General features: G+C 43.2%; 1 protein-coding gene across 2 annotated transcripts; it reads right to left on the reverse strand.

The window, feature by feature from the left end:
- Positions 1-39: 39 nt before the first annotated feature.
- st3gal2 (ST3 beta-galactoside alpha-2,3-sialyltransferase 2) lies at positions 40-16,005 on the reverse strand. 2 transcript variants are annotated; one of them, XM_017691453.2, is made up of 7 exons: positions 15,369-15,851; positions 12,624-12,817; positions 9,220-9,399; positions 6,087-6,132; positions 4,869-4,988; positions 3,684-3,866; positions 40-3,597 (listed from the first exon to the last, which is right to left on the reverse strand). In XM_017691453.2, the coding sequence occupies exons 1-6, from the start codon at positions 15,711-15,713 to the stop codon at positions 3,693-3,695; spliced, it is 1,059 nt and encodes a 352-aa protein (XP_017546942.1). In that variant the 5' UTR covers positions 15,714-15,851; the 3' UTR covers positions 40-3,597; positions 3,684-3,692. The 2 variants fall into 2 exon arrangements, with proteins under 2 accessions (XP_017546942.1, XP_017546947.1); XM_017691458.2 differs by having other exon boundaries at positions 40-3,866; positions 15,369-16,005.
- Between the last annotated feature and the right edge of the window lie 359 nt (positions 16,006-16,364).

Raw genomic sequence — 16,364 nt, forward strand, 5'->3', positions numbered from 1 at the left:
AGACTGGTAAGCCTGCTATGCGTCACAAAAAAAGACGGCTTTTTTTAAATTTGCATTTATTTCTTACAATAGCATGAGATAAAAACAGTCCAGAATTACACGTACAGATTGAGGTTGGAAAAGGAAGGAAAGAGCATTGACCCAGTGATGGCCAACTACAACACTAACGAGGAGGAGTTGTGTTAAGAAGCGCAGTAAAATACCAGGAGGATATGTACAGTCGGTGTTGTCGGTGGATTACTGGTTTTTGTGTGTGGGGCCCTTCAGCTGAAAGAGGAGCCCCTGTGTGGCAAATGTGTGGATGATTCAAATCAGTCCAGTACAAGCATTAGCAGGTCAGAGCCTTTCACTTGGGTTGCGTCACGATCCATAAGAAAGTATCACGGATAACATTTAAGATTCCAGACTATCTGCGTTCTAACACTGCAGACCTATCAGTGAAAGGAAAGGAGACTCCCTTTGTTCTGTCTGAAGGAGTCAGGCACAGATCTGTGGGCCTTTCATGTGAAGAATATGGTGTATATATGAAGATATAAAATACAGAGCCGGTGAGAGTGAATGTTCAAGACAGGATTACTGGCTCTTGTTTTGGTTGGTTGGTGTAGTGGGTAACATCTGCCTTCTAGACTGGGGTTCAGTCCCCCACCCTACACTATACCAATAAGAATCCTTGGGCAAGACTCCTAACACCACCTTCGCCTAAAATAAGTAAAATAATCAAATTGTAAGTCGCTCTGGATAAGAGCGCCTGCCAAAATAATGTATACGAATAATGTGCTAGACGTGAGTCCGTTACAGTCATGTCACCACATCAAAAGTGTCTAGGAACAGCTGGCAAGTCATCACTGTTTTCACTGATTACTGTTCCCTTCCAAAATGTACATATTCTGATCCAGCTCTGATCCTTCAGGGACGATTAAAAATAAAAAATAAAAGATATTCAGTGTTCAACATGGTTTTGGATTAGCATGTGGCCCATAGGACCCAAATGAAGAGTTTTTCTTTAAAAACATCTGACCAAAAATTCAGGAATACCAAAGCAAAAACTCTTTGGTGACATAATTGCATGTCATTTTCAAGGAAAAATTCCATCTGCTAGAGGTTAGTAAACAGCTGAGCTTTCATGAAATCAAGTTTTTATCTCACAGGTTTCACCGACACTCAACACTATATCCCACCATATGTTACAACTGACAGCTCCCCTCAGATGGTATATATTTGAGGGATTAAGAGAGGTTAGGAACGCTAGCAGGTTTCTTGCTTGTAATTAATGAGGGCAGAGACGAGTGGACTGTGGGTGGCACGGGTTTCACCCTGGTCCTGAAGGCACAGTACTCAGCAGTGGTGGTTGAGCTTCAGGAAACGGAGGGCGTGCTTCATGTGAAGGGCTTTAATAATACAGTCCTCACGTAGGATTGTGTGTGTGTGTGTGTGTGTGTGTGGTCTTTTGCTTCGGAGCTGAGACGACTTTGAAGAACACTTGACCAGAGAGAGAACGTGCACAGTAAGAAGACTGATCGGACGGCACAGGAAACGATGCGTTTGAGTATGAGGTTTCTGTTGCACTGCAGGGAGGAAGTGTCCATAGCAAGGACAAGGCACGCAAGCGTGTGTGTACGTCTGCACGTGTTTTCCACACTACTGGAAACAGCTGATATGTCTACATTTCAAAAAGATTCTACTGCACCTGAAAACATGGACTATGCTAAAGCAGAAAGCTTGGGTTACCTGCCTCTCTCTACCCTTCCACAGAACACGGCTCTACACACTCGAACAGAAATCAAAGACAGCTGGGGGTTAAACGGTGCCCAAAGGGACACACCTGCCAAATTGAAAAGTGTAACCGTTGTTACATTTGCTGTAAACATGCTTTACATTGATCCCACAACAGTGCTGCAGTAGTCACTAGAGCAAGTAGTCTGGTTTTAAGACTAGGAGAACCCTTCTGTTGAATGCCTTGGGTGGATTTTTAAACAACGGTTATTTTTTCTGGGGGAATTCAGGAGGATGCCAGATGACTTTCTGAATGAAAGCCAAAATCGTTGTCTTTATAAGTTTGCTCAGTGACTAAGGTCATTCTAGCTTGGTTGTATTTATTAACCTACAGATCAGAGGCAAGGCTGGCTGTCAGTACTGGTTGAACCCAATAGGGATTGTCTGCTGTGTATTGTATCCTGGATATAGTAAGAGAAAACGAAAACGTCTGTCAGTCCAGTCGAGGCTGAGGGACAACAAGGTTGTGCAACAGAATACAGCAGAACACGACAGATAACATTAAACTCTAGTTTCACGCTGAAATATCCCTTTAAGTGTAGTCTTTGACAGATTCGGGTGAACTAACCTCACTGTCAAAAGAAAAAACACCTCGATTCAATAAGCAGCATGAATCAGTCGTAAATACCTAATGGTACTGATGCCAACATGAGCTTACATGCAGCACAAAGGCTGAGCCCGAGCTATTTGTCACAGTAACGTCACAAGAAATGCGACGGAGACCATATATCAATTATGACACATATCAATCTCCAAGTCTCCACATCATGTAGCAGTGTGGGCTTCTCAGAGGGAAGTTTCCCCCGGTGTCAAAATTCCCCTGGATTTGTCACAAAGATACAGTTTTGTTCCTGCTCATAAATGAAGTAGTGTCCCTCGGCGGACACTAGGTGGCAGCAGACAATTTCATTATTTTTGTCTTTAGATGTTTTGGCTCATTCAATGTTTGATGCATCAGCTCTACCTCTGCAGACACTGCACAAATTTAGAACAAGTATCATTTTATAAATATGTCTAAACACAGGTCGAGCATACTGGACTAAATAAGCGGTTTCAGTTAAACCGACGACAGTAAGTTTGGACTTCCTCTCTTTAAATGCTCCAAAAAGTTGGATAAGTAATACTATATGGTAATTATTAATTAAAATAATTAAACAGTGAGTTGTACCGAGCAATGACAAACATCTGTTCAAACAGCTGTGACAGCACAGTGAGGCAGGGTCACACTGACCCTTTAACGGGATAACACGTACAGATAAAAGAATTAATACAACAAACTAAAAAGGATTCGTCGCTTTGTAAGAACATGTAAACTTCCACTTGCTCGAGTGCGCCACCTGGCGACACGAGGTCTCCACCTGCTGCAGTGCAGCACGGTCTGGCTGTTTCTTCTTATCCCAGCATTAATGAACCACAGAGGATTATAGCACTAGGATCACAGCGGTCACTATTGGCTAATCACACCCATTTCCCAAGCCACTGGCTGAGCACATGGGAGGCAGGCGTGAATGGGATGACTGACAACCGTTATGTTCAGTTACATACTTTTCTGTAGTAGCTTTATGCAGTCCTTTCAGTGAACATGAGCTGGATTAATCAGCTCCAAACGCTGATTAACCCACCTGCTAGTTTGAGGGAGGAGAACGTATCTATGTCCACCATTCATTCAGTTCCTCTTCCTGATTGAGGTAGGCCTGGAAGAAGCAGTTACAATCACCTCCGCTCAAAACCACTGGTGAAAAGGGGGGCCGGATTCCTGACCAGGGCTGGGCATCAGTGAGGAGGTCCTGATTCATTCTTCGGACTGTTTCCATTCTGAAAGCACTAGTGAACAGTACACAAGCATAAAAGAAAGTCAGCTGGAGCAGGGCTTGCATGGTTTCTTAGTTTGTCCACCCATTGACACCTACTCTAGGACTTCACTTCCCAGGAAAGACAGTGATTTTGCCAGCCTTGGCCAGCCGGTCTATGATCTGGGCCTCATAGTCTGCATCATGGACACCTGTTTTACGAAACTCTCCGGAGTATCGGTTCTGTTCCCAGTAGTGGTGCCAGTTCCCCCGGCTGTCTGCTCCGAAGCCAAATACATTCACCTAAGTGAGGACAGAGATTATCTTACACATCCACAGTTTCCATTCTTTGCAGTAACAACACTGGATTACACACAGCGAGTATCCATGTAATTTAGACGTGGCATGATGCCACTTTTTCTTTTCTGACGCCAACACTTTGAATATTGTTGAAACCTTGAACTTTGGCCGACACCAACCTGATACTGTTTCTGTTTAAACGACTTAAAATAGGCATCTAAAGGTGCTATGCGTAAACACTCTGCTACCCAACAGGATGAAATATAAACTGTTTTGTGTGTCTCTCCTACCAGCCAGATAGTCGACAGTGTAAAGTTCAAAAGTTCAAAAGCCAGTAACCCGAACATCTAGAATGCAACACATGCTGCATCCTATAGAGTACAGGTGTATATACACATTACGTTAATATCCTTAACGCCCTGTACGGCTGTGCAGAGGTGTATAGCTTTAGAATGGCTAAAACAATGCTCTGAAAACTGGATCGACTGATGTTTTCAGTCCCCAAATGATAGTGGCGTTAAAAGAAAAGGTGATGTAACGCAGTGGGAAACATGCTGCTGTCCTTCTTAGTGATGTTTTGCCATTTGGAATGAGAAGAAAAACAAAGTTCATAAGGTAAAACCTCAAAATACGGTGTCTTTGTAGTGTTTTCAGTGTATTACAGGTCAAACAGAATGTACTTATTTCTGGTGTCCAAAAAAAAAAAAAAAAAAACGTTTTTTTTTTTGCAATTTTATTCTCATTTGAGCAACTGCCACGGTGTAAAATTGTTCATGATAAGTCGACCCAACAGAACGGAATGGAAGAAAATTTCTTTACATTAATTTATATTAAAAGTAAAGAATGTTTTTTCTTTTGACGACATAATGCTTTCGGTTTTTTATTAGCATTTCACATCCAAGCATTTTTAAATCGCCAACAACATGACAAACAAAAGTGCAACTGGTTTTCTCCACACAAGACCTTTTGTGCGTGTAATGTTTGTGTATCTGTGTGCTTATTTACCTCATCACACACATGTAGGGCGAAGAAGAGGACAAGCATGCCGGTGGACGGGTAACGTCCATGGTGCCGTGTCCAGCGATCGTGGATGTACTTGAAGAACGCTGGATTAAAGATCTGAACCTACAGGACAGCATAAAGAAATTTACAGCCTGACAGGCACTCTGGGTGCAGGTATATGGATTGGTAGCTGGCAAGGAGCACAAAGTTCACAGCTTTCAGTCTGTTTGAGTTGGACTAGTTTTTCTTCCACTAGGAGATCCGTCTAGCCAATATTTTGTAGAACATAAAGCATCTGTGTAATTTATTGAAATTACCGCAGTTAATCCCGATAATTGCCTTATACACAGCATGTAATTTCATAACAACAGCATGGCAGAGTATTATCAGGTTATGTCACATTACCATGAGATCATTGTGAACAGCACAAACAGGCTTTAGATACAGAAGATGGAGGTTTCTGGCTGCTGCACAAGAGGTTCCTATGTCAGAGTTGCTGTTCTCAGCACCCATGAGCAGTAGGTCAACTGACAAGTATAAAGAGAACCGCAGCAGAAATACGTGGACTGGCTTTAGGTTTTAAGTCCCGTGCCTGAATCCTTTGGTCCAGCTGTTTGCTATCGTGTGCTACGCCTTAACCACATACAACTCTTCCATACCGTACACGCCACCACTGGCCTATTCTATTTCTATTACACCATTTCCATTGTATGCTCTACCATTCAAATGTCTGAAATCAATTCTTTTCAATAAAAGGAAAACAAATATGAGGTTTTTGATGTGTCCATTATGATGAACAGTGCTGTGGATGATTCTAATAAACTAAAAAAAAAAAAAAAATTCACAGCACTGAGGATGAAGTTACAGTAAAATTAATATCCAGAATGGCTCACTTCTGAAAAAGAAATGACAGTAAATAGATCATTACAGACAGACAATATCTTCTTGTTGTTCTTTTTGTTCAAGAAATAAAAATGATATATTTTGGTTGTTTGTAATATTTAAATCTATGTACAATTTATTGTACATAGCACAAATGATTACTGGATACATAAAAATACAAAAATCACTAATATGACTAATATGATTCCAAAAATCTGAAATCTTAGTTTTTGGGTACAAGCCTAGTGATAATGTTTCTTTTTAAGGATGGGCAGGCTGGTGGCAGTGCGGCAGGACACATGACATTACAAAATACCACCACAAAGGGGTGTAGATTACCTTGTCCTTGTCCACACGCAGAAACTGCTTCACTGGAGCATAGGTACTGAGGGAGAGAGACAGAGAGAGAGAGAGAGAGAGAGAGAGGGAGGGAGCGAAACGGTGAAAATGGGAAAATGGGAAATGACAGTAGAGAGCTTTGTTAAAGAGGAAACCTTTTTTTTTTCAAATTTCTGCATAATTAAGTGCTTACTATGTATACAAAGACAATTCAGAGTGGTTTGATGTGAAATGCGATGTTCTTACGGAGTCAGAACCGTTCACAGTTGTGGTGATAGGAATCAGACGTCTGGAGAGTTTAATGCCTGTGAAAGCTCCCACAAAGGAAGCTATTACATGAAAAGACTGTGAATGAGCTCCCTGATGTCTGAGACTTTGTTTAATGATAGTTTTATGTAAAGCTTTTGGCCTAAAACTCAATTTTAAAAATCCATTTATGCCGGAGGGACACGTGGAGGGCACTGTAGGTCAAAACAGCAGCTAAAAATGTTTTTACCAGGATGTTACCATCATCAACACTACATGTAAAAGAAGCCACACGTGGGTTCACCGATGGTTTTGGATAGTATAAACAGCTATGTTTGTAGATATTGTGACCCCTGGTTTCTTTTTGCCACCACTGTAAAGAAAACGGAGTTGGTTTCTCTGCAATGTCCACTGATGTCCATTTCACATCAAACTACTCTCAGAGGCTTTGTTCACATCTTTCATGCAATTATGCAGAAATAAAAAAAAATTGGTGGAATTTGACTTTAAATGATGTGTCCTGGGAATATTTTTGAAGCATGTATGAGTGTGTGTCCATGTGCACGAATGGAAGTGTGAGACTGCAGACTGCTATGAACTTGTGAACAGAACGCGTGGGTGGTTCACGGTTGTTCAGCTCGCGTGAGACTGATGGCTTGTCCAATGTTTGTATGTGTATCTCGTCCAAATCTGTGCTGAAGAGGGGAGAGCCTGAGAGGAGGACTGTAGCCATTTCTGGCCATGAAGACGAAATGTAGAAGATCATAGCTGAAAGTGTACACGTGTGTGTGTGTGTGTGTGTGCGTGTGTGTGCGTACGTGTGTGTGTGTGTGTGCGCGTGCGTGTGTGTGTATGTGCGTGTGTGTGTGTGCGTGTGTGTGTATGTGCGTGTGTGTGTGTGCGTGTGTGTGTGTGTGTGTGCGTGCGTGTGTGTGTGTGTGTGTGTGTGCGTGCGCGTGTGTGTGTGCGTGTGTGTGTGTGCGTGTGCGTGTGCGTACGTGTGTGTGCGTGCGTGTGTGCGTGCGTGTGTGTGTGTGCGTGTGTGTGTGTGTGTGCGTGTGCGTGCGTGTGTGTGTGCGTGTGTGTGTGTGTGTGTGTGTGTGTGTGTGTGTGCGTGTGTGTGCGTGTGTGTGTGTGTGTGTGTGTGCGTGTGTGCGTGCGTGTGCACGTGTTTTCTGTACATATTCAGGACATATTCTGACAGGCACTCCTACAGTGTTTACTAAAAGGATAAAACCATTTCATTTTTGTTAATAAGATCAAGTTTAGGTTCAGGATTATGCAACTTATTATGCTTATCGCTTCTGTCGGAAGAAAACCTTGTATCTCCAAAACAGTAACTTTATAGGAGAAGGAAAAAACCTACTTCACTTTCAGTGTAAGTCAATGGAACCAGAATTTTTCCCATGTCATTTTGGGTCATTTCTTTTAGGCCACTCATCATAAAATTTACAAACGATGTAAAGAGTAACAGACACTTTCAAATTATGTCAAAAACTGAAAAACACCAAAAATGGAGATACAAGGTTTTCTACCGTCAGCAACAAATATGCACATTTATAATATATACAGTGATGCGAAAAGGTTTCTGCTCCATTTTAGAGTTTCTATATTATTGTACTTGTCACAGGAAATGCTTCCAGAACTTTAAATTAAATAACAGACAAAGACGATCTATCAACCCAACATGCAAACCACCCAACACAGGCAGTGTTCGCCCTGTTAAACGTACCTCACTCTTATTAAACTTTACAATCAAAGTCATGTAGTTGTTACAAAGTTTTTAATAAGCACATTAGGCCACCATCAAAAGAGAAAACAAACAAACAGGAGGAGACAATTATCTACAAATTGAGAAGTCTGTGAACACTGTTTAACCTTCCTAGTACTGGTCATTCTGAGGACATTTCCCCACAGGCACAGAGGCAAAACATTGTGGAAGTCACTAAAGGGTCTAGGAGTACAGCCAAGGAACAGCAGGTCTCTCTAGCCTCAGTTAAGGTCAGATACCAAAACTCCCAAGTCCGACAGGAGCTGGGCAAAAGTGGCATTCATGAAAGAGCAGCGAGGCAGAAAAGGTTAAGCAAAAGAAACTTCAATGGTCACCTCACGTTTCCAAAAAAGTACCTATACCATCTCTAAGCTTTTTGGAATAATGCCCTGTGCACAGACCGGTCTAAAGCGTCCAGTCTAAAACTCCCTCGGACGACTCTGGTGTCTTTAAATCTTCTGTAACGTATGTTCTGCATTTCACAGTTGGAACATCCTACCAAAATTCAAACATCTTTGAGGGAAAGAGCAGGGATGCCTACTCCTTCTGCTGCATCCGGACTGTGACAAGTTACTGTTATTAAAGGAAACACGGCTTCTGCTGTTTATCAAAGAATTCTTAAATATTCAGCGCATGCCCAGGAGCTGAGGCTGAAACATAATCAGGTTATGCAGCAAGACAATCCAACACAACCAAGCTAATCACTGTGAAAGGCTGATATCACATTATAAGCAATGTTGCAGTTAGTGCTACTAAAGATCACGCAAGAAGTTATTCGATTTATAGGGTCTGTAAGTTTTTCCACAACGGTGGATTATTTAACTTTGGTCTTTAAATAAATCAAATAATAATTCTTAAAAATATGTGTTCCATAAGGTTCTCTTTGTCTAATATTACATTTTATTCAATTAAATATCTAAAAGCATTCATTATATATGGGAAACATCATAACAGAGTCAGTGTGTGTGTGTGTGTGTGTGTGTGTGTGTGTGTGTGTGTGGGTGTGTGTGGGTGTGTGTGGGTGGGTGGGTGTGTGTGGGTGGGTGGGTGTGTGTGGGTGGGTGGGTGGGTGTGTGTGGGTGGGTGGGTGGGTGCATGCTTGTGTGCATCTCTCACAAGCGGATCTGGCCAGTGGAGAGGGCGCTGGTGATCCAGAGCAGGTCCAGAGTCTTGAAGGGCACTAGAACAAAGCTGACATTGGCAGCTAGGTTCTTGGCACTTTCTGGATACATGAAGTGGTGGGTGGTGTGGCTGCCCACGTCCTCTTCATATCCAACTGTGGGAGCCAGGTTTATCCTGGAAAAAGAGCCAAACCAGTCGTTACTCACTCGGCCCAGACACTTGTAAAGTACAGCTCATGCATTTTTATTGGCACAAAACTCTTTTACTCTGCCGTTTTAGGTTTCCTTCATGTAGGGCTGGAGTAAACGAACACAGAGCTGGCCTGAATTATGGCTCTCATACGGAGTATGAAACGATCGCACGACAAAAATGACGCAAATGGGGACAACATAGAAGGCTCCTTTACAACTGTGGTGGTGTGCATGACTACATCCAGGTAAAAGATGTTCACTCTCCATGGAGGCTTGACAAAGTGTGATTAGATCATGACCAGAATAGTGCTGCAGCCCATGGGTTGAGCCTCCGCGCTTCAGCAGGACTATAAATATAGCGAAGCTTAAAGAGGACACTTTCGACATCCGAGGAAAGCCAGGAAATTACTGGCATGGGCACCATAAATCAACCTAAATTATGTCAAGGGAAACAGACAGACCAACAGACTCACCACTTTCAGGTGACACTCACATGAAGGATAGCCAGAAGAACAGGGCTACAGACAGAGATATAGTGACTAAACAGACGAAGACAGACAGAAAATGAGAGGGAGAGAAAGGATACACTGAGTCTGGTATGTACCTTGTACCAGCACTTGGCCATTTTAATAGGCACAATAACATTGCTGGAGGTTTTAAGCACTGCTTATACTTTCTAGACACTTTCTTAGGGTGCGAAAGACACCCTTATTTCCTGATGTTCTTCAAGTTCCTGTCAAAACAGCCGTTCAATTATTTATCTAGCAGGACATTTTCAAAAGCACTAGACGTAAGATTACTGAAAACGTGCACAGGGCAATGGGTGCGGCTGAAACACCTGAACTCAGTAATTAGGAAGTGTGTGTCCACATACTTTTGAACATGTTGTGTAGGGGCTTTTGACAAAATGTTCAATGGATTTACAAGGTTGGTGTTTCTGATAAACTGGCAGAGTTTATTGTGTATTAGAATGAAGTAGAGAGAAAGCAGCAGCGAGACAGACTGAGTGACAGACATAGACAAAGACAGGAGCTGACAGCTCGGTCTCTGCGGAGAGATTCAATTCCTCCATGCTCTGTCCCCGTCTTTGTCCATCACTTCAGCTTGGCTTTCACCTCTTAATTTCCAGGCTGAAGGTCTATATTCTCCCATATGCTCTCTCGTCCTCTTTTCCTTGGATGTAAGCCTGCCTTGCCTACAGCTACTATTTCCCTAAACCGACTGCATCCATCCCTAACCACATGTTTATTTAAAAAAAGCATCTGCGTTTGCGATGCGCTCACTTGAATTTGGGTGCCTTCACTTCTTTTGAGCGTGCCAACCCGAGTATGAAGAGATTCAGGAATTAGCTGAGCTTTTTTATGCTCTGCTACAGGTTCTGACGTTGGTCTTTGGCAATAATCTATATGTTTCTCCATCTTTATCCTCTTAAGAGTCAAAGCCTTTCCAGGAACCTCGTGGGCCTTGCTTTTTTCATCAACTGAAGTACCTTCTTAAGCCTCTACAGAAAATATTATGATCTTCCTCCAATGTTTAATGCAAGAGAATTGCAGATTAAAGGCCTAAGTGTGGGCTTGCTTAGTAATGAGGGCCAAAAAAAACAGGTAAAAACACCTTCAAGGCACGAACAGTAAGCTCAACGGCAGAATCTGGAAAAAATATACAAGCTGCCCTGTTCTCAGTTACGCCTGTTTGATTCCCTAGATGCTTCCAAACCTCGCACCCACTGACAGTGGTTGCCAGAACACAAGGGTTTTTGTGTCTATTCTATGAAAAATTTATTTCACAGATATTCGAAAGGCCTGGTGGTATTGCGGTGTGGGGGAGAGAATGGCAGTCCTTTGTAGTTATTCCAGCTTAGAACAGAGGGTGGCGCACCAACTGATTCACCCCACACATATTAATAAGGCCAATACCAGCCATTAGAGACAGGTACAACTGATTAATAAGGCCAGCTGGTGTGAATCTACCACATGTTTGGCAAGTGCTCACCTATCATCTCTAATCTTTCCAATGAGTGCTTTTTGCTGTGGTTCTTAGTCTTGCAACACAGACCCCTCTCCCATACACTTACTTACTTACTGCGCTCTCCTCTTTGCTTCTGAGCTACTCTTAATATGCAAATATCTATTAAGGACTGACTGAAATGAACATTTTGTGGCCAACACTAAATTTAAGGAGCGTTGAAAGGCTCTGATAGTTTTAGCCAAGCAGCGCTTTCCTCTCTGGTATGAGCGTCACATGTGAAAAGTCAGTTGTAAGATATGATTGATTCTTAAACTCCGATAAACAGCTCAAACTTAAAGGTCTTAAAGGTAAATATTAACAGAGCTTCCCAAACTAGTGCTAGAACATGCATTTTACATGATTCAGTTATTTTGGTGTTGTTCATACTGTTTTCATACAAGAGGTGTAAACAGGTGTTGATTGTCAGCTTAGTAGTCTCTATAGCTTCAATTTCATTCTACATCAACACACAGTAAAAAGAACTCTTTAAGTAGAACCGTGTGTCAGCAACTTTTAGTTATGTTTTCAAAGCCAACATCACAAGATCAATTCAAGATGACACAAAAAAAACAGCCACAGCAAACCAATTTGATCCCAACCAAAGGCACCAAATAGCCCAAACAGTCAGTCATTTATAAGGTGGCCGAGTGAGAACAGACAGCGGTTCCACATCAATAGAGAGAGAATGAGGCAGGCGCTGTAGGGAAGAAAGAGATGGATACAGGGAGCGATGCAAGACTCATTTGAGAGCTCAAAGCTGAATCAATAAAGACTTTACCAAAATAGTACTTCAATTTATACATTCATCTTGCTCTCTTTCTCTCCTCCACCTCCTGCTGTCGCTCTCCTCTGTCTCTATTCGCTCTGAAACATCTCTCCACACCTCCCCAAAGGCAAAATGTTGCACCTAATGTTCTTTTTTTCCCTCTCCAAATAAGCACATTGTGTCCTACCTCAGTCTTCTCTCTTCTGAAGGCTGAAATCTCTTGAAGTGTCAGTCTATTAAATCTGGCTCAGGTACCCAGCACTTTAGCTCAGCCTGACTAAAGCGAGGCTGTAGGGATGTCTTTGTGAGGCACATGTCTAGGTAGACTGGTTAGGATATATTTGAATATGGTTTTGAAAATATGAAGATTCTGAAGACCACATGATTACATTCAAACTACTTTTTCTCTGCTCATGTTCATTTTTCTCTCTCACCTCATAATGTAGTTGTGGCCGTCGATCACTGGCCCGTAGCTGGCTCCTCGGAGGTTGCCCGAGTTGCCCACTACGGCGCAGCGCAGGCAGCGGGCAGGGTCCCACGAACCGTATGGCGAGCGGCCCGGGATAACCTGGAACAGCCTCAGCAGCACCTGCTGGATACTGTGTGGCTTAAACTGAGGCTGCAGCATCTGCACATGGATCAGAGAGAGAGGGAGAGAGGAACAGAGATGGGAAAGAAACGGAAGGTATATAGAGATGGGGGGAGGGAGAGGAAGAGATGTGGAGAGAGAGAAGAAAGACATAGGACATAAATGGGAGAAAAAAAGAGAAAGTGTGGAAAAAAGGAGGGAAAGGGACAGAGAGCAGGAAAGGCGAAAGAAAGGCAGAATACCGGTAAAAAGGAGGTATGGACAGAAAGAAAGAGACAGCGAGAGGGTGTGGAGAGAAGGAGAGGACAGAGGAAAGAAAAGAGGGTGATGAGAGAGAGTAAAAGGAGAGAAAGAGAGAAAAGAGGGTGGGAGAGAGAAACTGAGTGTTAAATCTGAGTGGTGGTTGTCAATGTCTCACTGACTCTACTGACTCTACTGACTCCTCCTTCTGAAATGTGCAAGCTTAAGTTTCACGGTATGCAGTGCAGGTGTGTCGCCGTTTCGTGGAGTGACCATATCAACAGTATCAGCAATAAATGAGTCACTACCAAAAAAAGGAATGCTACTTTCCCACCATCACCTAATGACGGAATTTGGAAAGCTGGTTATGGATAACATCCAAGAATGCCAGCTTTTTATCTAGCTAGCTTTAGAGATGACTGTTCCTGTAAATGTCATTAGCAGGATATCTTGAGGCTAGCAGGGAGTAGGGGCTAGGCACTGTGTTCCAGCTCACTTTGTCTTTGTTTTGCCTGTGTTCCTATCCATGCAGACACAATCATGGAATTAGGGTGCCAGCGCTGGCGCTGAAGCCACCTGCTGCCATGGAATTAATGAAACGCCCATGCAAATGTTCCAGCAATCTTTCACTCTTAACTCAGTTGCTTTTTCATATTCCCCTCTTTCACTCTCTCTCTCACTCCATCTATCTGCCCATCTCTCTCCTGTGCCAGCGGCTGGCCGAGCCCATTGGCTTTCCACTCGGCCCAATAATTCTTGGCAAATGTTCCCTGGACACGGATGGCAGCCAGTGATTTTATTCTGAGCCCAGCTAAGGCCAGCAAAGAGTGAGTCAAGGGTATGTAAGCCCTGCTGTGGTGCGTCTAGTTCTCGCTGATATAGCAAACACGACAGTAAAGTTGTTAAACTCATATAGATTTCTTCATGACCTTCACCTACAACTGGCCATTTTCCAGTCCTCCCCCACCTACCTCCATCGCACAAAACGTCTGGCCTGTCTGACACCAACACCAACTCTCCTGCCCCTCTCGATCTTCTTTTCCCACCTTTTCTTCTCTTTAACACACATTTTCTTACATTGTTTACTTTCATCTGTTCAAACCTCTTAAAACAGGCTGGCACTTCTGTTCATTAACAAGGCACAAGGCAAAATACGGCAATCCTAACAGACCCAAAATACATGGTAGAGTGAAGAACTTTAGCCAAGGGCCCAAACAGACTGCCTTGGGTCACCCTGCGTCCTCACTAAACAAGGCATTCTCCACTTGCTCTGTAAGTAAAACCACCTTCTCCTCTCATCTATTACCGCCTCCAGCTTAAATCAGCCGGGCGCCTCTCCGGGCGCCAATTCGTTCTGGGCCTCATTACAGACTTTTGCGCTGTTCGGCTGGTGCACTCGTTTTCATTTTCAGACATTACTCATGTTCTCTTTAATAAAACCTCCCCTTTGGCTCTCTGTCTCCTAGACGCGCTGCATAAGCACAATTTCAGAGTTCACACTTCCTGCTTTAAGGGGAAAAACACCTAAAAAGTAATTCAAAGAATGTTTAGTCAAGGGTAGCAACTACTCACTTTCTGTGGAGCTCATCTGTAACTTGACTTTTACATTAGAGCTTCTTCTACTTGTTAATGGGACCAGATTCTACATTTTGGTTTTAGTCCATGTTTAACCGCTGTATGATTTTATGTAGCAAAAATTCATAATTAATGTTTACGCAACCAAATAAACAAGATTTTTTGTTACAGTTCTACTGTTCTGCTCCTTTTTACTTCTGTTACATCCTCAGAGGCAATAAAACATGAAACTCTAGCCACTCAGTTTCAGATGTCTGGTTCCTTCAGAATTGCTAAGCAAAAAGATACTTTTGCTTTCCCACAGCCAGATGCTAGATACCGTTTAACCGTCTTCCAATAACTGCTACAGACAGTCTGCAGTAACAGCACTCCTTATTCCATCAATGTGAACAGGCACGCAAAACCGCTATTAGCTGAATGGATGTTGCAATGCAAATGTGTTCATGGTTGTGATGTCACAAACATGACAGATTAAAAATAGGCTGTTTTTGCTGCTCAGATACCATATATGGACTGTCTGGAATGTGGAGTAAATAGTACTTTTTTAAAAAAAATATATTTTAATTTTAAAAATTACTTTTTAATTTTAAGTTTCTTTTTAAACTTTTACTGAAAAAGATACTGCATGCAAATCACAGTGGTAAACTGCAAGTTCTTCCAGACCATGGGTATCAGAATATCATATATATGGAATATAAAGTGTTCTGAGGGATAGATAAATAAATAAATAAATAAAAACAGACAAGACATTTAGGGATATAACCGGGATACTCACCACCCACCAGTAGTAGACATCTGAAGGCAGCTGGATGTTGTCCCGTGTCCAGACGGGTGAGATGTCAGGATCGTAATTTTCATCAAACCAGTCGGACACGCCAGGGTCACCAACACAGCGAGTGCAGGCACATGTCTTCTGCTGGCCGCTCTCTGCAGGGACTGGCTTGTGTGATCCAGCATAGTTGGGTACCAGCTTCACCCTGCGGGACTCTTCCCAGTCAGGCCCGGGGTCCAGGTAGGGCAGGCCAGGACCCCCTCTCAGAGAGAAAGAGAAGAGCAGTGAGGTGAGGAAGAGGAGGGCCAGAGACCCCAACAGCACCCACACACGCAGAGAGCAGCGCATGCTCCCTGGGCCTGTCCGGGATCCCCGATCTCCTGCCACAGCTCCAACCCCAACGGCCCCCCAGGGCCTCGTCTCGCCTGGCCTCTGCGTCCTGGCCCAGGCGGCCCAGCCCAGGCCCAGGCCCCAGGTCGACCCCCAGCCTGACCGCTGCTGAGGAGCGGACGCCGCTCTGCCCCCCCACTGCCATGCACCAGCCCCTGCCACTGTGCCCTTGGAGCCAGCCGACACACACACGCACACAAACAGCTTGAGGGTGGGAAGTGGCGCTGTCTCGCTCTCCCTCTCTCTGTCTGTGGTTCACATCAACAGTATCAGCTTCCACTGCTGATCACCCGCCCCCTCTTTCTCTCTCCCTCTCTCTCCAGCAGGGGTGTGCCTCGAGCACCAGTCCAAAAATCTACAGCAAGAGAAAAGGTATTTGCATGTAGAAATGATCGAAACCAATAATTTAGATCAAATGCAGATACTGTGAAGATGTTTGAATATAGGCTTTTTTCAAATGTTTTTAAAATTTTTAAACAGTTCTATGAATTTGTATGTTTGTAAAAATAACAAAATGTAACAAAAATAACATCATGTTCTTTATTTCAATGTGGAGGTAGGTGACAAATTAAGGAAAAAAACATACCTAAAGAGTCTTAGGAAAGTGTT

Source organism: Pygocentrus nattereri, chromosome 7 (genome assembly GCF_015220715.1).
Source record: "Pygocentrus nattereri isolate fPygNat1 chromosome 7, fPygNat1.pri, whole genome shotgun sequence".
Lineage (NCBI taxonomy): Eukaryota > Metazoa > Chordata > Actinopteri > Characiformes > Serrasalmidae > Pygocentrus > Pygocentrus nattereri.

Bases quoted from the DNA above. Each gene is read 5' to 3' on its own strand.
- st3gal2 (XM_017691458.2), bottom strand. From the start codon at position 15,713: ATGCGCTGCTCTCTGCGTGTGTGGGTGCTGTTGGGGTCTCTGGCCCTC. The intron at 9,400-12,623 runs GTGAGAGAGAAA...CTCTTTTTCCAG, and splicing joins GGCCACAACTACATTATGAG to GATAAACCTGGCTCCCACAG. The intron at 6,133-9,219 runs GTGAGAGATGCA...TCTCTCCCTCAG, and splicing joins TCCACTGGCCAGATCCGCTT to TACCTATGCTCCAGTGAAGC.